This window comes from Hesperophylax consimilis, chromosome 7 (genome assembly GCF_061612785.1).
Source record: "Hesperophylax consimilis isolate HC1 chromosome 7, BYU_Hcon_1.0, whole genome shotgun sequence".
NCBI lineage: Eukaryota > Metazoa > Arthropoda > Insecta > Trichoptera > Limnephilidae > Hesperophylax > Hesperophylax consimilis.
The window spans coordinates 28,309,534-28,337,352 of NC_142842.1; the positions used below are offsets into that span (position 1 = coordinate 28,309,534).

At 34.2% G+C, this 27,819-nt stretch overlaps 2 protein-coding genes across 2 annotated transcripts in view; one reads left to right on the forward strand and one right to left on the reverse strand.

Moving 5' to 3' along the window:
* nonC (serine/threonine-protein kinase Smg1) overlaps positions 1-27,819 on the forward strand; it is a 215,341-nt gene that overhangs the window by 8,782 nt on the left and 178,740 nt on the right. The window lies entirely within an intron of this gene.
* Positions 1,572-26,880, reverse strand: mAChR-C (muscarinic Acetylcholine Receptor, C-type). Its single transcript, XM_089633393.1, has 7 exons — positions 26,479-26,880; positions 7,252-8,093; positions 6,770-6,929; positions 5,724-5,894; positions 3,577-5,548; positions 2,795-2,918; positions 1,572-2,581 (listed from the first exon to the last, which is right to left on the reverse strand). The coding sequence occupies exons 2-5, from the start codon at positions 7,698-7,700 to the stop codon at positions 4,871-4,873; spliced, it is 1,458 nt and encodes a 485-aa protein (XP_089489519.1). The 5' UTR covers positions 7,701-8,093; positions 26,479-26,880; the 3' UTR covers positions 1,572-2,581; positions 2,795-2,918; positions 3,577-4,870.

Genomic DNA, 27,819 nt, shown 5'->3' on the forward strand with positions numbered 1-27,819 from the left:
ATCTCACAAACGTTTTGCAAGGCGGTGTCGGATCTCGGTATCGGACCACCGATCTCTTGTAGTCCGAAACTTAGCCTTAGATGTCAAGAGAGCTAAGCCACAAAATCATAAAGCTGAGAAAACGGCGGAAAAAGATTTGGTTGGTGACAAAAGTGTAACATTTTATTTGTTATAACTTTTTTTTTGTTTTTAAAGGCAGAACAGTGAAACTTTGAACGTACATGCTTTGTAGTGTTATCTTTTTTATTATTTTGGTTGAATAAGTACAAAAAATAGCATTCTGGAAATGATGTGTTTTAACCCCTCCAGCATTTGAGGGTCATATATGACCGGGCTTCCATATTTAAAAAAATATTTTTATCTTTTTTTCTCTCATGGAAAATGCATAATTTTAGAAAGATTATACGCGTTATGCCGTACGTATACGTGCGTTAAAAGCATGTCGGATTATGGGGTTGCTGGATTAGACAGGGGCCGGATTACCGCGGATCATTTGCAGAGATGTGCTTTATTTCAAATAAATCCATTTCAAATGGAAATGCAAAATGCAAAATCGGTATTTTCCATTTTGCATTTTAAACGCTTTTCTAAAAACCATTTTGCATTTAAATGCTTTTCTCAAAGCATTTTCCATTTTAAATGCTTTTTTGCAACATTCTTCCTACTATCTCCACTCATCTTTTTTTCATACGCCCCAAATATCAGTCGGTCCTCAACCTCGCTATGAGAGATAATTTACATTTGTCAAGTTGCTCCCTGGTAGGAGCCCTGGCAATTGAGTGATACCATTACAAAAAATACTGATTCAAATACTGAACATGGGGCCATGACGCTGTAATATTAAATGTTAGATAGCAGTTTCTATGTTTTTAAGTTGGCAACATTAGTCCCTCGCAATTTTTTTGTGGTTTCATAATCTGTAGTCGTGGTGTTTTTGGATTTACCATCATGTAATATGTTTGTTCTACATTGATGTCCATTATTAAATAAAAAATTGTTTAAAAATTCTATAATTATTTTAATTGTTTGAAATGCTTTTCTAAAAACCATTTTGAATTTTCAAATGGAAAAGTTTTGACCCATTTCCATTTTCCATTTCAAATGGTTTTGGGTACCCATTTTGGACATCTCTGATCAACTGTAATGGTTAGGTGTGATATTTTCAAAAATTGGTTCAAAATATTAATAATTAATACTTAACCTCGCTTTAACTAATATAAGCTCAACCAAGAAATTATGCCCAAATTAAATCGTAGTTCTCACTTCTATGTTCATCAATTAACTCGTGCATTATTCACGCTTTACCCATTGACATTAAATATTAAAACATAAAAGTAATATGTGCACTGACAGAGAAATTTTTAATTTTATTTTTACATATTTACAAATACATATATACAAACATTATAATAAATTTAAACATTTTTTAGTGAGGAATGATTGCAGGAAATATCATAATATTGATAATTTTTAATTTACAACAACTATTCACACCAAGATTTTTTGAGAATTAACAAAAGTGTTGCAAGACCTACAATTCTTCATAGATATTAATAATTCACCTAGATTTTATTTACATCGAAATATAGGCAGATTTAAGAAGTACGTATTTTTTCTACGTTGTGTTTTAGCTGCTCTAAATAGGCATATTTTAAAATTGTCGGTTGATCCTTAACATAAGGTACGAGTATATCATTGCGTCTAAATCTAAGAAGTTCTATATATTATATCATTGAAGAAGAAGATAATACCAATAAATCTAAACGGAACTTGAAACAGAACAAGTCACAAAAAAATAAAAAGATAACGGTCACAACTAGGAATTTAACCCAGGATCTCTCGTCTTACCGGGACAGGCGGACCTATTCATTAAACGTTATATTTGTCGATCTCATATTTCAAATTGTTACCGTTATCTTTTTATTTTTTTCTGTCTTGTTCTGTTTCATGTTTCGTTTAAATTTATTAATATTATCTTCTTCTTCCATAATATATTACATTGATGGGTATTACCTTCGAAATAAGTTAAAAATAAAATTTTCAACATTAATTTAAAGTAATTGCCACGAAGGCTGCATTCCCGATTTAATAGATTTTCTTTACTTCTTCACACATCCTCTCCAAAATATATCTATAGTCTTCAGTCAATACATGAATAGTTTGTGTTAAGTGATTTGTGCATCCTGTCTCGTCTGATATAACTATGGTAACTTAATATTTTACCCAAATATACCCACAAATGAAGAGAATAATAGTCAATTTGTATAACGCGGTTTTGTGAAGGCTCACCTCTTGTGCACTTCACACTAAATAAAACACACTAACCGAACCAAACAAATCAACGAAACGTATTATTTTCGACTTTCATTGACAAAATTTGAAAGTTTTTCGGTTCTGATAAATATATATTTGCAATAATTTTCATATTTTGACCTAAGACCATAGATAATTACTTAAGCCGAACAGTTCTCCCAAGTTGATCTTCTGCGTAGAATCCTGGTTTCTGAGTAGCGTTTGAATGTGTTACATCTCCAAGACATCAAATCTCCGTTGTAGAACTGCCCAAAAATCTCGATATCCTCTGTAAACAAGTGAAAAGGAATGATTAATTCTTGTTATTTCATAAAAAAATTACAATGACAGATGTTTATAGCGAATGTGTGGTTGTATATAAATAATGTGTCTGATAATCAGTGGTTTCGGTATTCAATTTTTCCTAGAACGAAATAGTGTTCTTACAGAATACATTGTGAAGATTGTGAGTCATTTGTAAAAACTAAACACATTAGCATACCAAGCTTCTTCCCAGTGTGGTGGTCAAACGTCGTCGCCACAAAATCCCCGCCAGAGAAGGCCCTCTTCAGATTGACCTCTTTGTTGACATTTTGTTTACTTGGTCCCAAGAAAAAACGATATTCCTGGAAAAATATTGAAAATCATTATAATCATGTACGATTTGAGATATTCACGGCCAAATGATTATATTGATTAATTTTTAGGTTATTATATCAGGTTGCGCTTCCTCCTTTAGCTAACGTTTTGGACAGCGTTAATGTTTACAGCGTCCGAAAAGTTGGCTAAAGAAGGAAGAAGCGCAACACGGCATAACAACCATAAAAAATAATCACGATAAAATGTTTTATATTTTTGTTCTATTAAATATGTGTTAATGTTGTATGATACTAATTTGTTTTGAAAGAAAGTTTTTATATGTTTTAAAAAACTATGGTAATACTAAACAATAATAATAATTTTCACAGTTAAAATAGATTGATTTCCTTTCGCTTTTATCCGAAAAACGCTCTAATATCTTTTCATTTATTCCCACTTAGTGAATGTAGTCAATCATTTCTTTCTTATCTAGAGACATACTAAAACGTCTTCTAATCTACTTAGTCAAATATAGAATGTATTCGTCCTTCCTTCCGCTCTCGAAAAACGCACCGAAATATTCACACATTTGTATTGTTTATGTAAAGATAAAATCTTTTGTTAAGTCATTCAAATTCAAAGTATGAAACCCTTGCAAAAGTTTGTTCTATGACTAAATATAATATAATTTCGTTTTGCCTGTACCTGTACAATGCTACTGTTGACCATCGGCAGAGCAAAGCATCGCATCGTTGGGACAATATTTGAAAGTACACGGTTCTTTATTCTTCTTGCTGTTTCTTGGTCCATTCCGTTGATCTTCCAATTTCCAATGTGAGCCTGTTAGACTAGTGTCCGTGTCTAGCTTTGATATGTAATATTATTCATCTCCACATTTATTTGTGAGGAACTAAGTTGATAGCTTTATGCCCCAATTTTCTGCTGCATTTTTGTAATATCGCGTTTCTGTGCTTGCTGCAATAAGGCCCTAATGCGGCTCTTTAATTATTGGTCTGTAACTCTAATGGGTTGCTCGCATTTATCCGGTACTGCTCATATTTGGATATGAAATTCTCCATTTCTAAACATGGCTGACTACAAATTATGCTAATGGAATGTTGCGGGTCTACGTATTAACAATAATTGTATTTCGATAGTTTTTTAAATTTTATTTTTGGTTTAGAGTTAAAAGGGTCACTTTATTTTTGAAAGGAATGCATCGGTATTAGTTAAAACCACCCTAATTTAGTATTCGGAAGGAATCACGAGTATTTTATTATTACGACTTCACGCAAGTAAACTAAACAATCTATTTTAAATATTTATGTTTTGAGACAAAACACTTTTAGTCCTTCTGCTGATAGTCATAGATTTCTTTGAATTATTTATCTAATATTTTTTATGTCATCAGGGAGATTATCCGGACAACATTTAATTTATGATTTAAGTACAATTATTAAATATTATTTGAGATGAACATCGTTATATTCGGTGAGTTCATTGTCGTCATTGAGTATCGCATCCTATTTATTTATTATTTAAATCTGAATTATTTTTTGTCGATACTCAAGTTCATTCTTTATTTATCGTCCGCGTAAACAATGGTTGTATTCCAGTCATCGGCAGGAGCACGGTTACGTAAAGTATTACTTTTATGTCCATACCAGGCAAACTGAAAGAAGGGAAGGATCTCGGGAGTCGGGATAGTACCCCATTTCAACGGCGGCTATTATATTTTATTGAGTTCTATTGTCTTGTAAAAAAACTTCGTCTATTCATCGAGTCTGTCATAAACTCTACGGCATCAACGTATTCGTGATTTTCACGATGAATCCCCGGTGAGTTTTATTTGAGATCAAATAAGGAAAACGTTCCGTGTCAAGTGACACCCCCGTGAGAAAAAAATAACCACCAATTTATAGTCTCACATTGGTCTCACCCTGTAAAGGTCACTTTTAAGTTTAATTATACACCGTCGTTATTCTTTCGCTTAACGTCTTCACACATAGTAGTTTTGTTTGTTGACAATCTGAACGCGGGCGCTGTGCGTTTCTGTTTGACCTATGGGGAGTGTAGCCACCGAGTCACCGTCAGAGTCCTTACTGCTGGAGTCTATCATCTTGAGGTTTTGGCCGTCCAGAGCATCCTCGAATCCAAGGTTTTCTATGATATGGCACCCGCTGACACTGTCCGACATTCCGGCTTCGAATCCGGCATTTTCTATAATTCTACACCGATTACTTTTAACACTGTTATTGTTTGTCACTAAAGATCGATCTATCACGTCTGTGTCTTTGAATATAATGTTCGTACTATTTTGGTTTGTTTCTTCTATGTCGGTTGTTGGTGGACCGTGCGATTGCTCCCTCTGACTGATAGTTTCTAAAGGAAGCTTTCTTTCCGCGGAGGCGTTTGCCGTGGTGTGCCGGAAGCTCCTGCAGAACTCCGGGCTGTCGGGGGTCTGGCAACGCAGCAGGCGGAGGAAAGCTCTCCGAAAGCCCGTATTCTTCCAGGCGTAGATGATGGGGTTTACCCCGGAGTTGGCCATGGCCAGGGAGAACATGGCCTTGTACAGAACGGGGTTGTTGCTGGAGGTGGATGTCACCGCCTGAGCGCAGATCACCACTACGTAGGGCATCCAGCAAACGGAAAAACTGCCCAGTACCATAAGTACCACCTACAAAAAGAACGTATTATAATTTGAATTATCTGTACGAGAAAAAATGATGTATCGAGGAGACACCGTGCTTGCAATAAATCGAGGCCAAAAGGGAAGCCATGTTTCCTGGGAAATAGGGCGAAAACGGTGATAACGATAAAACAAACAAAGGTAAAATACTTCGGTTACCAACCTGGATACTTTTCCAGTCATTGGGTCCCGATGCTAAACAGGTGGTAGTGCGCATTCTCTTGGTGTGAAGTGCCGCCTCTCTCCATATCCTCCAGTACAAGAACAGCATCACCACCCAGATCATGGAGAACATGGGCGCTAGAACGTTGGTCGTGTATTCTTTCGGGATAACCTGAAACACGCGCCATTAAAATGTTACTTATTGTTTTCACAATATGCTGGAGTCCTTATCTTATCTGAGTTTGCCTAAATTTGAAAAATTCAATAACGTAATCATTCATTACATATTTTTTCTACAACACCCATCTATTATTATCGGAAAGAGTCAATAACATTGTCACTATTGAACTTTATCGCAAGGGAAACATGTCGTTTTGTTTCCTTGTCACTAGTGTATGTACAAGTACATGAATAAGATTGCAGCGAGCCGTTTCTCTGTTTGGAGAGCAATGCAATGATAACCATGTCCGATGGCGTTATAAGAATGTGCTGGTGGTGTATGGACCCCACACAAATATACAAAGCACTCTTTTGAGGGTGAATTGCCTTATACAAAAAAGAAACTAAACATATAAATATGCTGGAACCGTCTATATCCGGATGCAAGGAACTTATCCGAGGTTCATGAACCATATAGACTTACTTGAGGCAACAAATAGATTTAGCTTAGAAACTAGACGTTATGCAAATCTTGAAATAATTCGTTTTAATATAATTCATAACTTTATGATAGCAGGTTCCTCTTGGAATGCTCTGGCTTATACGTGCCTGAAAACTTCAGCCGTAGTCGTCGCCACAACCTCAAAATACCACACGACAAAACAGATGTTCTAGCACAGCATAGTATGACAAGATGAATGGCGCTATTGAATGAAATCTCTGAAACAGTGGATATATGTAATTGTTTTTTTAAGTGACCTTAAAACGTTTTTTTGTATATTTTTCTTCCAAAACGTTAAGTACATCAAAATAAGAGATTTTGTACTTTAATTTGATTAAATAATCTGTCGTACACTAATAAAGAAGAATAAAACAATAATGAGTTACCTTGTGCATATCGCAAGAACTGGCCATTCCCCAGTTATTCCAGAAGATGGGCACCAGGCTGATGCTCACCGCCAAGGTCCATCCCACCCCCATGAGGGTTGCGGTGACCAGCTTGCTCATATATCTGCTGTAGTGAAGAGGGTGCAGTATCGCCACGTATCTGAACCAAATTATACATCCACTGTTAAATACCTTTTTAATGATACAATGCATTTATTTTAAAACATTTAAGCCCTCATTGTGCATAATATGGCCAACGATGTTCATTAATATAACACTAGTCGAGTTATTTTTATATTATCCTCAATAATTTTTCTCTTATACTGTAATTACTTAATAAATATGTATTATCAAAAAGGCATTAACCATATGACATCTTCAATAAAGTTGTTTTTTTTAAATGTATCAAGACGATTTGTCGTTTTTTTTATATTCCTATTGAGACACAGGTATACCTGAAAGAATAAAATAAGCACACATACCTGTCCACTGCTATGAGGATTAGGTTTATGATGGACGCGCAGCACGCCAGTGTGATTAGTATAAACCTGAGAACGCAGGTGATCTTCATCCTTCCAAGATCATCGTTCAAATAGAATGCAAGGTGGTAGGGCAACGTGAGTCCCACGCTCAAGTCCGAGATGGCCAAGTTCAACACGAACTTGTTGGATATCAAATTGGATAGTCTTCTGCTAAGGGTTACGGCGAGGATAGTGAGGGTGTTCCCCCAGAGGATGAATATCATCAGAAGGCCGTCGATGATGGTCCATAACCACGTGGCCTCGAATGACTCCTCAATTGGCAGATGGGTGGTGTTGTCCGGGTGGAAGAATGAACCTGTCAAGTTGAACAGAGTCATCTCCCCTGCACCCAGAATATCTTCTGGGCGACTCATTTTGTACAAAGTGTAGTTTGTTAGGACGGGTTCCATTTTACACGTTCTTTATTTAGCTATATTTGGAATGTAAACATCACATTTTATTTTCTCCTTTGATTCACTGATTTTTTAGTTTCACAGTTTTAAAATAACTTTGTTTGAGTGTAAATTTTTGCCACTGTTACTTTAATGCTTGTATTTGTTCGTAATACGAGATATTCACTGCAATAACTCTGCCCTTCACATTTTAAAACTAACATGGTCGGTTGGAACTTCTGTCGCTTGATTTCATTCTGCAAATTCACTTAAAGTGTTGAATGTTTTTATAATTATATATGTATATATTTGTTTTACCTTATTTGGCGGCATTTTATTTAGTCAAATTTTCAGATTTTCACAAATTATTTCTCACTTATCATCCGTAGTAGACAGAATGGTTAAATCCACCTGAAAATAAAACCATTAATGTAGATATTAATGTAGATAATAATGGAGACTCATAAAAATCTGTAAAGAAAGCGGGTATGTACAAATGTATTTGTTAAATTATCTTATATTCATTTTTCATTGTCGATACCTATTATAAACGTTGGAAAATAGTTTCCGAACCGCATGCGTTTCGTTCGCCGGTCATAGTTTCCATTCACATAAGCCACCCCACCTAAATAAAATTCAAAATACAGATGTGAACGTTGAGAAACCAAATTCCATAAGTTTTAATCCATCTGTTTCACGTATGTCTGTCTTCACAGGGAAAGATTTCTGCTTCAATCAACTACTATTTTCCTATGTATCATCTAGTTCTGGTACGTATTTACGAATTTCGACCCTGACCTTAAGTTCCATCACCTCTTCGCGGATGGCAGTCAAATTGAGCTTTCGCGTAAAAGAGTTATTTTGTTCAATATCATGTGAAATCCAACTGCATTTTAACAATGACCTTTTCGTCTTTGTGCCGGAAACTAGAAAACCTTGATATACATATTTGTGGACGAAGCTTATTGAACGTCGCCTGCAGACGGTTCCAAATTCGGCCACAAAAACTATTGAAGAATAACTCGTTCATTAATAGTAATATCACTCTAACTAATAATTGCTCATTAGCACAATAATACAAAAGTTCACGTTGTATGTAAGTTGTATAAACTTGGTTATTCACAATTGGTATTTTTGTTAAGGTTCGCATTAAGTTCAACGAAGTTTACAATATATTTGCTATCCCAATTTTAATACGTTTTAATCGAGGAAGGTGTGTGTTAATTTTAGTTTTGTAGGCAACACTTTAACCGACACAATAAAATATTTTTCTGTTAACCTTTACATATCTTAAGGCGATGCCATACGTAGTGATGGAAAATCATGTGTTTTTGGTTTGAAAATTTGGTCGCCTAGAAATGTTTCAGATGCTTTAATTAAATACTGCGCGTAGAATACATCTTGGCCTTTGAAATAATCGAGTATTTTTTTAGATAAGTCTTTTTATAAGCCCAGAATAAAATAATGTATAAGGCCTATGAAAACTGCTTTAAAGTTCAAAATCTCCTACTTACGAACCCATTTTCGGTTATGATTTTATTGTATAATGCGGAAAATTAAGTTATTTATAAAATGATCGAAAAAAAAAATATTTATGCCTGAACATCCATAAAATAAAATAAAAGGCACTTTTTGACCATGTTTTTTTTTCTTGCATAAATCAAAACAGGCGGATGGTGTTAAGCGGGAATTTAAACCTTATCGCCATCTACTTAAGGGTTGTTATTGATAGCGGCTCAAATTAAAATATTAAACGACGTAGTGCATCGCCTTAAGGTAAAAATTACGTACAATGCGAAGGGGGGGTCACTCGCACCCCATATATCGCGGGGCGATGGTGTCTCTTGATATTCCTTTTCACCCCTTCCAGTAATACTCAGATATTAGTTAAAACGGTAAAAAGATAGTACGAAGTCGAGCATAAATCAAATACAGTATCATTGTATTTCCAATAAAATGCACCTTTTACGATCGCACTCGCGTAGTCAGGATTTGTTCGTGTGCAGGGACAGAGTAGTTTTTACACGAGTCCACGTGTGTCTTGAAGGAGTAAATTTGTTACTTTATACTTAACAGCGTGGGAAAGCGCTGAGTTAACGGTATTGTTTAATATCTTAAAGAATAGTAACGGCATATTTTTTTAATTATAGATCGATTACCGAACAGTTTCAAGGATTACTTAAATTATAGAGTATATAATATAATACATATTGTGTGATGTAAAAACAACTTAGATATCGCACAAAACTCTCTTTGGGGTAACATTATTACCCCCTTTCGGGACGGGAGATTAGATCAGCACCAAATAATACTCAGGAAAAATAAAGTCATTTCAAAATGTAAAAGGAAACTTTTTTTACTTATTGTTATTTTGAAACGAATGTTGAACATGTTAAACATATTTTCGTGGATTAAAATATGTATTTTTTATGATGTATTTCTTACTTCTTACTCTAAACACGTGTCTAATCCCCCAGGGACAAAATTAATACATTTCGTATTATACACCTACTAACTTGCATAAATTTTTCAAAAGCAACTATAGAAGTATTGTTTTACATTGAAATAGTCAACAATCTTACCCGTCGAAAAGCGATGTAAAAACTTACGTGACAGTTAATAAAAACAGCGAATTACGTAGAAGAAGTCTTGTAGAACGGATATATTTTTTAATTTTATAAGGTCACACACATTTCTTTCATCATGCAAATTCAACAGTTTGTGTTTTGCGCCCCAAGGTTTTCGTTCAGAGAATTCTGAATAAAATGGTTGGTTGGAAAATATACTCAGTATGGCTATGTGTGATGGATAACTTACAGAAGGTATATCAAATTTTCTTGTTTGCTTCATTTTTCGCAATATAAATGATGGACTGTTTTTTTACTACCTTAATGCCAAACAACATGTCTCCAAATTGGGTCGTTGAAATTTATTTGGCCCATTATATTTGATAAGAAAACATTATTTTGTTTATTTCCCCGTGTAGCAAGAGACTCGTTTAGCAATGGCATTGTCTTCTCATGCGCAATTAAAATGCTGAAAAAACCCCTCTCTGTAATCAACGTTTGCCGGCCTTTCCTATTGATAACATAACGAAAATAGATCTTTTAAGCCATTTAATACGATACCTTCCTATTGTTAATCCTGATCAAACTTCATCCGACGAGCGTCCGATACAAAAATGTTACAGTGTTAGAGAGTAAAACTTGATTAATGTACATATAAAATGGTACACACAAGATGGAGCACTCTTTTAGATTGGAAGAATATTAATATTGTTTATTCTGGAATGTAGGGAGGTTATAGCAAACCCACATATCTTAGTATACATACATACACATAGTTTTGATTGAGTTTTTACCAGCGACACGCTGCCTCGAATATCGAAAATCTCACCGGAGACCAAAATTTCACTTACATTTTCTACTCCAAATAATCTCAGGAATCACTGGTTAAAGCAAGTCAAGTACGTCCCTTATCACCAGTGTAGACGAGAAATAATAGGTGCATGTATTGTGTTCTTCCTGGAGTGAATGTTTCAGAAAAATACATTTTGCCGTATTTTAAAGTTGATTAGGTGCAGGAGTTCCCAAAAGTCTTGTTCCGAGTGAATAATTTGAAACAAAAAAGTTATATTTCTTCTATTTTCTAGGGTGTGTGTGCATTAAAATAGGGCACTCATTAGTTTTGATTCGATGTCGGGAAATTAAAATAGATTTGTGTCGAATGCATACAAATAATGTAAGGGTCATTCCGCCGTTTCGTTCAAATTTGCCTGTTTCCGCGGACTTTTTTTTTTTTGCCTTTTTACTATATATTTTTATAGAAATGGGTTCCCGTACCTATCAGATGTATAAAAGTGAAAAGGGCACCTTTGTGCGACACTTGGATTCGAAGAAAATTGATGGAAGGTAATGAAGGTGTGGATGGTAATGAAAAACTGTTGGATGGTAATTTAAAAATTTGGATGGTAATGAAGTTTGGTAATGAAATATTAATAGATGGTAGTGAACATGTTTAAGGTTCTTAAAATGTCTGTGAATAATGAAATTTGAATAGAAATTGAATAATAAAATAGATTTCAAATCATGCTAAGTATCATTTAACGTGGTGAGCGGATAAGGAAAAAGAAGAAAAACCTATTATAGTGAAAAACTAAATGCTTTATTCAGACTTTTGAACATTGGAGACAAGAAATACATTTTTTCATACGTAATCAGTTCTGCTTACTTATGCTTTTGCAATATCTGTATGAATTGTTAAAAAATAATGGAAAAAAATATCAAAATACAAATTAAGAAAAGGCAGCTGGAACATCAAACCCAACACAACTAAAATTTTCCTATTATACTACTTACCCAGAAATTATAAGGAATAGTCAAATTCTTTATAATTACGTTTTATAAGTAGGTTTGTACACAAGAAATACAAAATTTTCACATTCCTAAGCAAACATTGTAATATTTGAAAAATAGAAATAATAAAAATAATAATTAAAAATAAGAAAAAATCAGAAGTCAATTGAAATGCAGTTTAAAATAAAATCAGAGATACTTAAAACAAACACAACATATGTAACTAATAAGTACAAGATAAAGGTCTTACATCTAAATAGGAACATAATATTTAAGGAACTTGAGATCATTCTTGTGAAAGTTTTTGCTGGAAAACTATTTCAAATCAAAGTTCGGCAATTTTTTGAAAGTGAATTGTCCTCTTTCATTCTCATCTGGATCTTGCAAGCGCTGAAGAATTTGTGATTCCAAAATGAAATCTTCGTCACTAATTGTTGGCCAGACAAATTTTTTGGAATTCCCTTGAGCTTTTTTCAAAAAAAATACTTTGTACTCTAGTGTGTACTCATGTTTTCCAAGAATTTTCCCAATGAAATGATGTGTCGTGTTAGTTATTTTATATTGAACCATTATCCAGTCATCTAAGTAGTATTTGAATGGCGCCTCCTTATCCTCTTTGTTGGTTTCCTCGTCAATGTCCATGTGTGGGAGTTCCACAGTTTTGGGGGACTGCTGTTTTGATTCATCGAAATCAGGATATTCTACTCTTAGGGATCGGATGAACTTCTCGAACTCACATTGATCGAAAGGATTGAATTCTTGCGTACTATTTTTATAAAGGGAATAATGCTGATAGTCGAACGGGACGTTTGAGAGTATTTTCACTTTACATTTCTTTTCTATAGTTTTAGCAGGCTCTGGCGTTGAAGCAATAGTATCGTCCAAAAACATGGAGCCGTCGAATTCGCTCAATAGCATATTGTCATCAATATTATTGAAAATAGTAGGCGAGTCAATTTGTAGGCTTAAGTTTTCAATATTCATGTCAACTCTGACATCTACCCGTCTGGCTGTCTACATAGTAAAGTACTCCTGTATGAAGAGAGACTTGTCCTCGGCTGCCACCAAAATGAAAGGACTGAATTTCTTCATGGTATTTCAACCAATAGTTCTCGCTAAAATCAACATGTATGAGAACCTCCGTGTCTGTCAGATTATCTTTCAATTCTCTGATAGCGGAGTACTGCATTACGATGTTTCGTGTGTATTTTAAGAAAACATCCATGGTGGCATCTAACTTTTCGATTATTTTACAAGGGTTGTCCTCGAGCTTCTTTTTAGTTGCTATGGTTTTCATTTTCTGGATTCCATCATTTCCCCTGTAGGTTTGTTTTTCTATTGTCCACTCATAGTAGTTAATGTTTGTGCTGTTATTAAATTCTCCGTAATTATATCATTGAATAAAAAAATCGATTTTCAAATAAAAATTCGCAGGGTAAATTTTAACAGATTGTTTTTCCATATCAGTAAATAGATAAAACGAAAATATGTATTTCACCAAAACTGAAATTGTCCGACGCTAGAACGCAAGAAACTGCTTTTATTGATAATATTAACTTTTATGAACCCCCAAACATGGTCCCAGATGCACGTAAAAATAACCCTTACAAATTTATCATTACCCTCCACACCTCTAAATTACCATCCGGCAAAAAATTTTACGATACGGAAGGTAATGAGACGGAGGGTAATGAGGTTTTGACAATCTTTCCTTAATAACTCGCTTAATAATGACATTACAAATCTTTATGTTTCAATAAAAAATAGTCCGACTAATTATAGTTTATAGGTTCATGATTCGAATTTTTAAAACATGTACTTACTTTAAAAAGTGCTGGAAGGTAATGATGCCTGGTCGGTGACAAAGTCGTTTTCGAGCACGGAGATCGCAGATATTTCTTTATTCAGCGACGCACGTCCTCCCCCGTCCAGATATAGCGGTACACTGATTAGTAACGGAGGCGCGGGGTGGGGTACAGCTGACGAACAGTGACAAACACGGTCACAATTTTAATTACCGCTTTGGCGGAAGACGACAGCGATTTTTTCTGGACAAAAACAAAATATCAATTCTTTCTATGATACAGTAATTTTAAAAATAAATTAAACACCAATAAATATGCAAAATTAGTTGTACATTCAGGTCGATTAATGAATGTAGTGATTTTACTAGTGTAAAATGTTCTTATTTATTGATCAATTTACCGGTCCCTCATTTACACGGGGAAGGTAATGAGATTTTAGCATGTTTTTTGTATACCATAAAGTTATTAAGTAACAAATGCCTAATCCGGTAAATACTACTTTTTCCTTTTTTAAATAACTACATTTTCCAATAAAACTTTCTTGAAAAACATTATTTTTCATATGACTTTTTTGCAAGAACATGCGATTTGAACGAAACGGCGGAATGACCCGTAAATGTTTGTTCGGCGAGATCTTCTCGTGCAATCACCGTGAAGATTGGTTTTAATTCGCTTGAGGGGTTCCGCTTCTTTAAATTATAATTTATAACACTCTCCGTTTCTCCACGAGCACTGGGTAATGGCACTGACTTAACTTACCGTGAGATGGGCAGCTCCTAAGAGCCACTCGGTAGAAGAACATTAGTGTGTATTTCTATTACACAACCACTGTTACTGTTTATTTGTTATATACCCGAACAGCATCTTGTCTTGACAGTCAATTGGATATTTCAAAGCTCCACAGCTTGCGATGTAAATGAATTTGATTATCAGAGTTGCATTGACCTAGTAATTCCATTAACATAAAAGCTATGCAAATTTCAGAGCTCACCCTTTTGCCGAGATTTTTTTCTGGGACGTGCAACCAGGTTTTCTGGGACGTGCAACCAGGTTTTCTGGGACGTGCAACCAGGTTTTCTGGGACGTGCAACCAGGTTTTCTGGGACGTGCAACCAGGTTTTCCCATTTATAATCAATACTATTAAAACCTACCTTTTACTTCGCTTGTGAACTTCTACGTTGAAATTTTATCGAATTTTTACTAATTTATTTGACAGTAATTCAATTACATATAATTACATTTATTTTTTGAGCGTTAAGCATTAACCAGCAATTTAATATTGTAATTGTCTGTCTTTGGTAGATATATGCATACTAGATTATTTTTGTAATGATTATTATCATTACATTTAATCTTAAGATGATTATAAAATGGTGCAAAATGTTTAACAAGCGTTCTTAATGAATAATTGAAATTCATAAAATGAAATAATGTATGTTCATAGGTTTTTCCCATGGTAATTTATGTAAGTATGTAGATAGCGAATTTTAAGAAACGTCGCAGTTCGTATACTGTTTGGTGGTTTGGGAAAACGAACGCAATCTAAATTCGTCCAGTTTTTTCTCCTTATTGATTAAAAGGCTAAAAAATTAACGCGATTTTAATATCATACTTGTGGTTACTAAAAATAGGAAACAAACAATATGGAGTCTTCTCTTTTTTTACCCTTAAATGCACATTCAAAGCCTTATAGCACACGAGTAAAATGGCGTTGCACTCTTAAAATAGTTGCATTGGACTAAAAATTCGAGACAAAAATGTGTGCAAATTTCGTGACGTCAGACCTCACCGCTCAAACATTTTGGGGATTAATTCAGCATTCAGATTTTTTTTTAAATGTTTCATAAAGGGTTGGAATGGATTCGTTCTATATAATATTCGACAAAATATTCTTGTTCTGTTTTTTATTTGAGTTAGAGCAGTGATACGCAAACTGTACGTGAATTCATTCATAAACTTAGAAAGCCCTGGACGGAGCAATTCGGTAACAATTTGAAGCCGCAAGGTGAGAGGGAAGATGTATGAAAAATGCCAAAGCATACATAATTTTTTTAATGTTGTATCCTATTTGTTGTCTCATAAAACAATAAAAATGATAAGCCGTTATAACTGCGTTAGCAACCCAAAATTAAAATAATAATAATAGTTCATTATGCACCACTTTGCATACATATCAGTTCATAAGTTAGCCATACAAGATGTCTGCCAGACAATTTCTCCTCACTTAGATTTGGCTTCAATGCCATTCGTACAAAATCGCACAAATGCTCTGTCCAGGGCCTTTTTGATCCACGACGTAAATTTGCCGCCCTTCTGCTAAAAAGGTTGCGGCATCACTGATTTAATAATAATAGAATGACAGTCGTAGTACAGTTTCATAACAGCTAAACAATCAGAGGAAGAACGTCGTTAAATAAATATTTAAGAAAGGAATGAATTTATTAATTTTAGAAAATATTTGTACAGGAGATCTGCCTATTGAGAGGAATGAATTTTAAAAGGTTTTCCGAGAAGGTTTTTATCTGGCGAGAGACGCACATCGGGCAAGATAGGGAAATATTATTTTATCTGCTTGGTGAAGCGCCCCGCGACGTTTCTGTTTCGAGACATTCCACATGTTACCATTGTTTCGAAAACTTCTGCGCCGTTACTCCCTCACTACTTCTATATATTTATTACGTATTTGTAGCATCGGTTTCACTCGGTTTAGTTCCAGATTACATGATACGTTCGACATAAAACATACAGTCACTATACCAACATGCATCATGATTTTATCTTATAACCAGCGGTGACTGGTGACTGTTTTCTGACTGAGCACTTTTCCATTTTTCTTGCGGCAAAGATCAAAAATTGTACAATTTTTTTAGAAAAGTAATGTTTTGGTATGAACGCTCATAGGAATTTGTTACGTCTCTCCAAATAATTATATTATAAGAAGTTGTCTGCAAATGTTACATAAATAGGCATTTTCACTAAAATTTGTACAACATTTTATCATTTTTATAGTTTCCAATCCGTTGCTTTTCGTTTTATTTTTATGTTTTCATCGCTTTCATCAGATTACTAGAAGACGAGTTTTTTTTCAGTGCAGAAATTATGGGATTAACTACCACAATATGTACTCAATCAGACTTTGTTTCGTTGAATGTAGAAATGGGACAATTTTTACGTGGTAAAAATACGCTTCGTTTTGATCTAAATAATTAATTAAATATATACAGGTTCGACAGTTGTATTTAACTGACTAAATAATGCATATTAAATATTAATAAATTTTCATGTTAAAAATGTGTAACTTTCTAATATTCTGTAAGACATAACAGTGAAAAATCCAATAAAAATCGTGGGACATGTCAAAAATGATGTTTCGAATTTTAAATTACCTATCCCATTACCGATTAGCAATCTTAAATTACCTATCCCATTACCGATTAGCAATCTTAAATTACCTATCCATTACCGATTAGCAATCTTAAATTATCTATCCCATTACCGATTAGAAATCTTAAATATTTCGATTCAGCAGTTCAAATTGATTAAAAACATCCTGGAACCATTAATCATTCGTCTGTCGATCGATGTTCTCATCTTGGAATTATTAAACTTCCAGATATATAATCATACTTTTAGCTGTATTTGTTGGATTCGTTTCTACTCGAATTCTCATTAAAATAGATCCCGAACACTTAATACGATTTGCCTACCAAAGTTTGAATCCTTATCATGATAAATTATTAATCTGTCTTTTTTTTGTTTCGAGAAACATCATTGTTCGTTGTAACTACTTATGGGATAAGAAGTAGTTACATAAGTAGTTAGTAGTAGTAGTAGTAGTAGAAGTAATTATTAGTTGATATCTAGTGATTAAAATATTTGGTCTTCGTTTTTAAGCTACATTAGATCCTATATGATTGTGATTTGAATATGTAGGTACTTGTTTGCTGTAAGGCGGAGTTTTTTTATTCAACAAGTGGCGGAAGTTTGTACATGAGTCAGCATTATATATATGTTATTTAGAGGTCGAGGCATTTCAACTTGAACAAATTTTAATTGACGATCATATTTGTATTTAGTAAATGTCGCCAGCGCAATCGAAACACTGAGATAAATTTTTGATAACAAATAAATAGTGATAATTTTCTACTTAAATATGGTATCACTTTAGTTAAATAAAATTCAAAAGCATGATTTTCTATTTATTAGTTGAACTTTTTTAACGTAATGGTTTTTTTAACAATCAATTTTTTTTAAATGTTTTTATGTTGGGATCTTTATTACACTGTCTCCGAATATTAGCTTTTTTGTAATTAAAAGTTTTCTAACCAAGAACTAGGTTGGTTGGTTGATTTCCCGGAACATAAAAGAATTATAAATCAAATCAAATCAAAAATTATTTATTGTAAAATAAAAATTACAAAAGGTGTAGCTTATGGGTAGACCCCATTTCTTCCAGCTAACCACATTTTTTGAAGTGAAACTTCTTTACGCGCGTCATGCAATTTCTAGGACCGGAGTAAAACCGACTCATGACCGAAACGAAAATGCGGGTACCCCCACCACCGATTAAAGTTCATTTGATCTAGTCAAAGTTTTGAAGTAACATATAAATGCTTCTTAGCTCATCTCGACAACTGGCGTTGGTGGTGTAATGGTCAGCATAGTTGACTTCCAAGCAGTTGATCCGAGTTCGATTCTCGGCCATCGCACATTATTTTTTTGTTTTTAACGCCTTTTTCATTCAATATCTTATTTTTTAGTAGGTCAGAACATTTTTTAAAAGAAAATAATATTGCAAAATAATAAAAACACTTATCTCACTGTGATAAAACATTACTCCGCTAGAGCGCGCTTTGCGTTATTGTGTTGGATTAAAATTATTATCTAATCCGTATATTATGATAATTGTATTACATTTATTTAATTAATTTATTTATTTTGATAATATGTAATAATTTACAGAAAAAAAAATTAAAACTATCTCCCTCTGATAAAATATCCGTTCGCTAGAGCGCACTACGCGATCTTGTGTGGGATTCTATTTCTGTACATTGTACATTATTTTTAAAAATATATTATATTTTGGGTGTGATGTAGGTAACATTATAAAACATAACAAGCTCTCATATTTTCAGAACCTACATAATATAATCAATTTATGCGGCTTTGCTTACAGTTGGTGCTCAGCGTGGTTGGCTTTCAATCAGTTAAGCGAGGTTCGATTCTCGGCTGTGGCATTTTTGAAGTGAAACCTTGTTGAGGTGGGGGAGCCGCTCACGAACGTTCTCTCTCTTCTCTTCTTTCCTCTCTCTCAGACACCAGCGAACTGCGCCACGCCAAGCATCAGCTGAAACTAGAAGTTTCACTTCTGTCTTGCGTAGGCTTGACACACCCACTTTTTTAATTTTTGTAAATTATATAAGTGATATGGGGACCGATATTTGATGTGAAGCACTTTTAATTGGTTTCCCAGAAATGTGAATTATTTCGTAAAACTTATCGGAAAAAGAAATCAACACTAAAATTTCACAATAATTTTCATACATAGCTTATATTATTATAGTATACCTGAGGCTTGACTACCTGATAAAGCAATCAACGGTGTTTTCACTCTCATAATATCTCATTGTTACACATGTTTCTGATTGTATAATCCGAAACAGTATATTTTGGGCCGTAATCACCAATCGTATCTGGCGAGTATAAATTCTCCCACCGTTGGGTAAACAGCATGTACTTGTTTTCTATGGGATCTCCCATGGGCCCACTTCATTATAACACTATCTCGCTCATTGAGGATTTGATTAACATACCCGTATTGCTGTCTGATTAGATCTGCAAATTAAGAGAAGCTGAAATAAAGCGTTGAACACTACGGAGCTTCTCGTTGATTCATTCGAACCCTGTGACAGTCAGTCTGAAATCGAGATTTAATATTAATGCTGCATGTTTTATTCCGTTTGGACCAGTCATTCTCAAAGTGGGTGCAGGGGGTCCAGGTCAATGAAAAAATGGGGGTGCATGAGGTGTGGACGGGGGTCCACGAGAGTGGAACTTGCTCATTTGATACCAGTAGCAACGCGTTTCGCACTGCTCAATAGCAACGTTTGACCAAACTTGTGCCAAAGCCTTGCAAGTATGGCAATTGTAACCAATTGTTCTTGCACGGACTGGTTTAATTATTTATTTATAAATACAAGAGAGAGATACAAACACTGTTCATTTGTTTCCTAAACGAGAAAAAAAGTGTTAAGTAAATATTTTCAAAAATATAAATAGTTAACTAGTGTTTCGTAGACATATGTACGAGTATACCACGATAGTTAACTTTTGAAATATGTACATAATATTGAGATGTCAAATATTACTATTACTAGATTTGTATGTTGTATATCTCTATATATTATAAAACAAAGTCGCTATCCGCGTCTGTCTGTTGGTGCGCTTAATTCTTCTAAACAACGCAACGGATTTTGATATGGTTTTCACTATCATTTAGAGATTTTCTTCCGGAATTTTTGTATATATAATACATGCATATTATATTTACAGAAAGAAGAGAAAAGTGGAGCAACGCCGGGTACACGTCAGCAAGTTGCTTAATAAATGTGTAACTATAAAAAAACATATATGGTCTACGAGACAAATAAGTTTGGGAACCTCTGGTTTGGACTTACTTTGGAGCGAAGAATGTCTGCTCAATTCCTGAAAGTTTAAAAGTCAGCCCAAACGAATTTGGCACTTCGTGCATAATTGACTGTCTGAATGGAAAACTGTGTCGTTGCTTTGAATTCTTTCAGAAGCTGTCATTTTCCGTGAAACTGTATATCGTTAACATTATTGTGATTAATTTCAGACATCAGCACTGAACTTTCTTGGCCTCGGTTAATAAAATACCGGAAACTTAAAGGTCGCAAGTGCCAGAAAAAAGAATACGTTTTTGTTTTGCGGAATGTATAGTATATCACAAATTCCATTTCACGACTTAAAACATCTTTCAATTTCTCTGGCCCTTACACCCTTTTGTGTTCCCAATGGTGTTCTAATGCATTTCGTTCTCGGATCATCGGTGCAATGCTTTGATCGAGCTTTCAATGTTTAATGTAATGGCGTCGCGACTGTCTGTTTATTTCTGCAAACAAATTATCATTATTCCTACGTTAAATAAAGCCCAATGTTTCAGGGTCGCTTACATTTATTTACCTGAGGGATTTGCTCCGCCAAAACTGTGTGAAACATTATTTATTATTCAAGGTTGCCCGGTAATGTATTTCTGTGTAATCGGGCAATATGTTGTAATTATAACTTTAGTCGCCTTTTTATTTTTGCAATTGATTTTGTTACATCTCGTTCGTGTTTATTAATTATTTTATTATGTTTTTTTTCTCCATAATTTCTTAAATATCATGTACCTACTGTAAAGCAGAAATCTTACTTTATGAAGCAGTTAAAAACACTCGAATTCTTGATCAGCTTTTTCTCTGAAATTCCCATTGAGTTATAATTCTTTGTTTTTTGCTACATGTTGAACTTAAAATTTTCTACTTAGCAGCCAAAAATAAGATGGATTCATTAAGGAAAAACAATGTTGAACATCTTTGATGAAGCTGGAATACCTTCATAAAGATTCATGTACGAAATATTTCTTAGTTCATACATATGAAAAAAAAAGAAAATAATGTAAAAATATTATGGTGGGTTGTAAATTATAAATCTACCACGCTTCGTGAACACGCGAATAAATCTTTTGTTTATAATTATTTTTAATCTTATAATAGTAATTAAATTATTCTCGATGTTGTGGTCATTTTATTTAGCGTGAATATTTACGTTTTATCATTATTTAGCATCAAAGCTGCTTTAATAATATATAATAATAATAAACAAGTGTGTTTTGGGATTCTTATTTGATTCTGGGAGTCTTTACTTTGTACAATTTTTAACTTTAAAATATCGTTTAGGTATAAATATAAATATTGAATCCAAGAATCAACTTCGTTAAAGAGTTTTTATTTTAAATTGAAAATATTTTTGTAATGTAGCTAATCTGTTAAATGCGTGTAGTGAATCAATAAATGTTTATTTGTTTGCCGTTTAGATTAATGTAAATTTGATTAATCGTTTGTGAATGAATTACGATCTAACAATAATAAATTGTAAGATTTAATTACACCTAGTTCGAAGAAATGTTATAATTATTCAATGCGCATACAGCTCGCGTATTTAAAATACGAGCAAAAAACTTGTAAAATAATATTGATTAAAAACAAATTTTCAGACAGACGAAATGCAAAGTGGTCGATTTTTTTTTGCTACGCTCAGTCTAATACGTTTTATTATACCAACCCCAATATAACTTATTATAATAGTTTAGTTTACTTATTTAAAATACTGCAATCAACGCTACTTAAACTCATACCAAAATACAGCGTATGAAATTTATAATAGATTATGTAAACCGTTATCAAAACAAAAAATTGAATTACATATTACGTTAAAATATCAAATACAGTTTAGTGTTAAATACAAATGACGTTAATTTGGCAGATCTTGCGTCTTAAATAACTGCAGCTTGGCTAATACAAATTCGCAAAGCAATACCAGCATCTTGCCAAGGCTCCTCCCAGAGAACAACTTGACAGGTGTAAATATCTCTAAAGCCGAGCTTAAATGGCAATTGAAATACCGACTGATAGTGCACTGGACAGACCCATGTTGTATTTTTTATTAACGAAAAATGATTGCACATCGATTTTCCTTATCGTGATTTTTTGTGTGCCTACGGACTTTATCTTTTCTGGGAAGATACATAATCTTGTAGGTGAGCCGTGTTCGGTCGTTGGTACCTTCCCATGACCTATGATGTCATTATCAAGACGTTGTTCATTTCTTATTTGCGCCCGCTGTGCGGAAATCACAAAACATGTGGTTTGCGGTTAAGTTAGTTGCAACTGAAGTGGGTATCATTATTTCGTAGACTAACTTGCTGCCTTCTATTCGTGTTTTCATTTTAGAGTGTTTTGCTGCCAAGAGATTTGTGTATCTGCTTTTCCACTTGTGGAATTATAATCTTGGTTGCTTTAATGTAATTTTATTCTCATGTTGTAACCAAATATTTATATCCTTATCAACACTCTTATTTGATTCATCGCTAAAGATTATTATAAATTTGTGTTATTTGTACGTACAAAGATAATAAGTTTTTTGGCTAAGGCTAGCACGATGTATTTGAAATATAAAGTCTTTCATGTTGTCTTATTTATACTTCCCCGTCGGTGTATCAAGTGTTTGGCACTTGATGAATAGAATTGCTTAAAGCCTTTCATGTTGTCTTATTTATAGTTGGCACTTGATGAATAGAATTGCTTAAAGCCTTTCATGTTGTCTTATTTATAGTTCCCCGTCGTTGTATCAAGTGTGTGGCACTTTATGAATAGAATTGCTTAAAGCCTTCCGTGTTGTCTTATTTATAGTTACCCGTCGTTGTAACAAGTGTGTGACACTTGACGAATAGAATTGCTTAAAGCCTTTCGTGTTGTATTATTTATAGTTCCCCATCGTTGTACCAAGTGTGTGACACTTGATGAGTAGGATTGCTTAAAGTCTTTCATATTGTCTTATTTATAGTTCCCCGTCGTTGTATCAAGTGTGTAGTACTTGATGAATAGGATTGCTTCAAATTTTAATGTTCGCTTATTACCCGGTGCATAAAACAAGGTTTCCCATTTAATTGTTATGGTTTCTACCATTATGCCGTGTATCTAGACACTAGTTATTTACGTGACTATTTTCACGGTGGAACAAAAATTTTGTATTTAACAAATATCTGTTGCTGTGTAAAATTGACTTTAACGTGTACCCTTGCCCGCCTTAGTATTTTTGTTGGAGGGTGGTGGTAGCTACTACTAACTATCTGTAACCTATGTTCAACCCTTTACGAATGTTTGTCTTCGGTGTCGTATTTTACCTGCCAAAGCATTAAAGGGCGAAATCATGAAATCTTATTAATCTCTAAGATTGATGTTGGTTCTCTTAATTTCCGTCGAAGTTAATACCTCGTTAGTGCTGGAAACCGGACCAAGGTTTTTGAGGCTTTTATCTCCCCGAACTCGCTACCCGAATGCTGCCTCTCCCCCTATAAATATGTAACCTACTTACTTTTAGCTTCAGCGTTTGATATAATTGAAAGCTGCTTTTCATCTTCTTAATTTGATTATATTTATTTACATACTATTATTTACTTATCTGTTAGAATTTACCCATTTTAATTTTCATTTACTTATTGTTATTTTTTGTTAATAATTATTCATACTATCCCTATTAACATTGTCAGTAAGGTCACCCTATGATTTTAGCTGATAAGCCAACACGGGTACTTTGTAATACTATAAACGTACTGCAATAGTGGAATACGTTTCGATGAGATATACATAACAGCGCCTGTAATAGTATAGATCTATGGATAGACCTAACGTAAAAAAATATATTATTATTATCTTCGCTACACAAAAAAATTGTCTATTAAATTAAAAACATCTTCTATCGTTCTTTAGTTGGAATTATACATTCCTTACTAGTTCACCTCTAACATCTCACGATTCACGACATGGATTTATCAAGTTTATTTTTGGATCTTGATCCTCCATTATCTCTACTGTTATTAGGCATCTATAAAGGTATATACATATATGTAGGGGGGGGGGGGTTGTACCTCATTTTTTCCCCGCACTCCGCCACTCGCCCATATGAACCATCCCCTTTCCTCCACAATTAGAGGTATATTGTAATGGCGGCAGCGTCTCTTCTTATTAATCAACATGGACTAGCGTGTATTTACATTCCTAATTACGCAGCTGATACAAAATATTTCACACGAAAGGGAAACTCTACTAATTAGGAAATTAATTTCATTGGATGAACTCTTTGGTAAATCCAAGCATTGACAATGTAATATCTCCCTTTCCAGAAAATATTTTTACTATTGTCGATAGTTTAATTCAAATATTTTGTGATTAAAAATCGTTCACCCGTGTAGCGGGGTATAAATCTATCGTATATTATTTTTTGGCGTGGGTGTTAAAATATTAGCATATCCAATCTGCGCGAAAAAATTGACATGGAAGATTCTACGGTGTGCTATTTCGTCAAAATCAAGAGTCTAATGCCATCAGTTGACCTCATCACTCGGCCGTCAAGGTCACCAACTTTCATGGCCATATAATATTATATTAAAGCCTTGTTCGGTTCAAATTAAATGTACATGCGGAGTTTGTTCGATTAACTGATTAAATTAGATTTTTATCCATTTAATTTGCGCTAGCTTTCTGTGAAAACATCCAAAGCAATTTGTGCTAAATTTGTACCGTGTTCGGATAATAAATGGTTATGTTTTCACCAAGAGTGGATACTGTTCGGTAGGCTATTTATAAGTTTTTGTGTGGCCGGCTACAGATTGATGTTATGGTCACAATTGCACCGTTTTACAATTACGGACAATCTGCGAACAGTAACTGTTCACCCAAGCAATTACGAGTATGTCGTTTTTTAGCCTAAAATTTAATGTATTCTGTTCGGAAATTTATCCCAAAGTTATTTGTGTGGACAGCTTTATATTTATTTGTTTTCTGCCACATGTGATTGCGCCGCGTTACTTTAGTTGCAATCGCCGACTGTAATAGCGAGAGGCACTCTGTTTTGTTGCTGTATCGCGTGACGGTTAACATTATAAAACTTGACCGATACTTAGCAACAGTTCTAAGTACCTTGGTATCCTCAAGTTGAGTGCCATCTATACCTGTGCAGATCATGCACAGACAATTAAATGTTTATTGTTTTATAAAATACAAATAAGGCCAATTATTTTATAACTTTATATTGGCTGTTTACTTCCTGCAATTATTCTTGAACTATCGGGAACATAGTTTTTTTTCACATTATGTTTTGTTTAGAATTAAATCAAGCCAAATACATTTCTTTTAAAACTTAAACTTATTTTGTAAATTAGTGACTTTTTGGTGTAACATCATTAGTGTAACACTAACTTTGTGAATATCGCTTTATTTATAACAACATTCCAACTTATTTCGGTATCAGTCTATACGTAAAAACCGGTTGGAGAGCTAATAAACCATAGCCTTTAATTGTTTTATGTGATTGAATAGCAAATGTAAGTAACCATAGTTGTTTGGCAAATGTTATTTTGAATAGCTGTAATGAGTATTATTATTTATGACCGTCGAATCTAATGATGACTATGCAATGGCGCACTCCGGCCCCCTAAAATAAACCAATTTTCCATAGTTTTGGAGTTAATATTCCATTCTGACAACATCCGCGCAGTAATTACTCCTGATAAGGTGATCCCCCATGATGGAGTGCCTAACGATTATCTCTCCACTCCACAGCACACGTAGCTACGATTATCGTCCCGATATTACCCGGGGAGAAGCTGTGATGGGAGTAATCCCTACAATTAGCCCGGATTAACCAACTTGTCTTCTCAGCAGCTGAAAATGGCATTAAAGCATTCACCACATGTCATGTCGCGACTTTTGCCGCACATTTCCGACTCTGGCGGAAATGGACACTTAAACTGGCATGTAACTCAGATAAGGAGACTAATAAATAATATTTACTTGTTGATATACTTTTGTGTTGACACACTCACAATGTTCGGAGTCACTTTAACCACAATTCACTAGTTATGCAGGAGCATGTCTCACTCACTACACTGTTCACCTTATTAATAACAGATATAATCGGACGATTAATTAGATTACCACTTATCAAAATTGACGTGCTTATCTCGATAATCCCTTTTAATCATTCTGTGAATTGTTGGGATTGTATTGACGATCGGATGATTCAATTCAAACACTTTTTGCACTTTTAAAACCAGTTTCGAACAACAAATAAAAGATCCGTATTTAGTTGATCACCGTAAACAAAACTTTAAATGCCTTAATATAAATTTAACGAAGCAATTTTCCTTTGAATGCTAAGATTTCGGAAATTATCTATGAGTTACTTTGTTTCAACGCTTAAAATTATTACGATCTGTCATCTGTCAGCCGGCGTTTCGCGCGCTTTTTTGTGTAGTCTCGTTTGCACGTGCGGCGTGCTGCGTCGTCAGCGTACGACAGGCGACTGACGACTGGCGGCTGGCGGTTGGCTGACGGCTGTGTGCTTTGTCGCTGGCGAGGGACGCCGCGGACGGCCGCCGCGACGCCAGCGCCGTGGAAATTATGTAACGGGATTTACATTTTAATTTTAAATAAAAGAAGCTAGCCTGTTGATAGAAGCGGGGGATAAACGGTACACGGTTGGAAATTCAAATAATGTGACTGCTACTTGTTCGAACGGGTGACTTTGAAATAGGTTACCGCTTGAAGATTTCCATATCTGCTCTCGTAATACTTGTGTCAATCATCGGCGTGACGTGTGCTCTGAATTCCCACTGGAGTAAATGTCTATAAAATGAATTTCTGTTAAACTGCCGTATATAATCCTGATAGAACTCTATAAAAGGGGGAAGGAATTTTCTTTACGCAGCCACGATATTTGATTACAGAATTTTCTACCCTTCAAACATTTTTCTTTCTGATTAGGTGCAATTCTTGATATCTAACTTTATTATAGTATATTAAAACAATTCAAAACCTTCATCCAAATTTATATTATTTACCATAAACTATAAGCATATCGACTTGGTATGGTAAAACCCTTTAAGCCACAAAATAAAATCTTTACAGGATACCATAAAACGAACATTTCCGGATTCGTTAAACTAATTAAAAATGTTTAAGTGTGTCTGATTTGTTTTTCAAAATGTTGATGTAAAATATTGCAATTCTATTTATAGTTTTGAGAAATATGAGACTTGCGTATTTCATCTAGGGTTTTCTCGAAATAACCAAAAAAAATAAGCTTAAATTTAGCATTAAATAGTTAAAATCAGCGAAATTAATTTCCCATGC

Bases quoted from the DNA above. Each gene is read 5' to 3' on its own strand.
- mAChR-C (XM_089633393.1), bottom strand. From the start codon at position 7,700: ATGGAACCCGTCCTAACAAACTACACTTTGTACAAAATGAGTCGCCCA. The intron at 6,930-7,251 runs GTATGTGTGCTT...AATTTGGTTCAG, and splicing joins ATCCTCATAGCAGTGGACAG to ATACGTGGCGATACTGCACC. The intron at 5,549-5,723 runs GTTGGTAACCGA...TTCTTTTTGTAG, and splicing joins ATGACTGGAAAAGTATCCAG to GTGGTACTTATGGTACTGGG.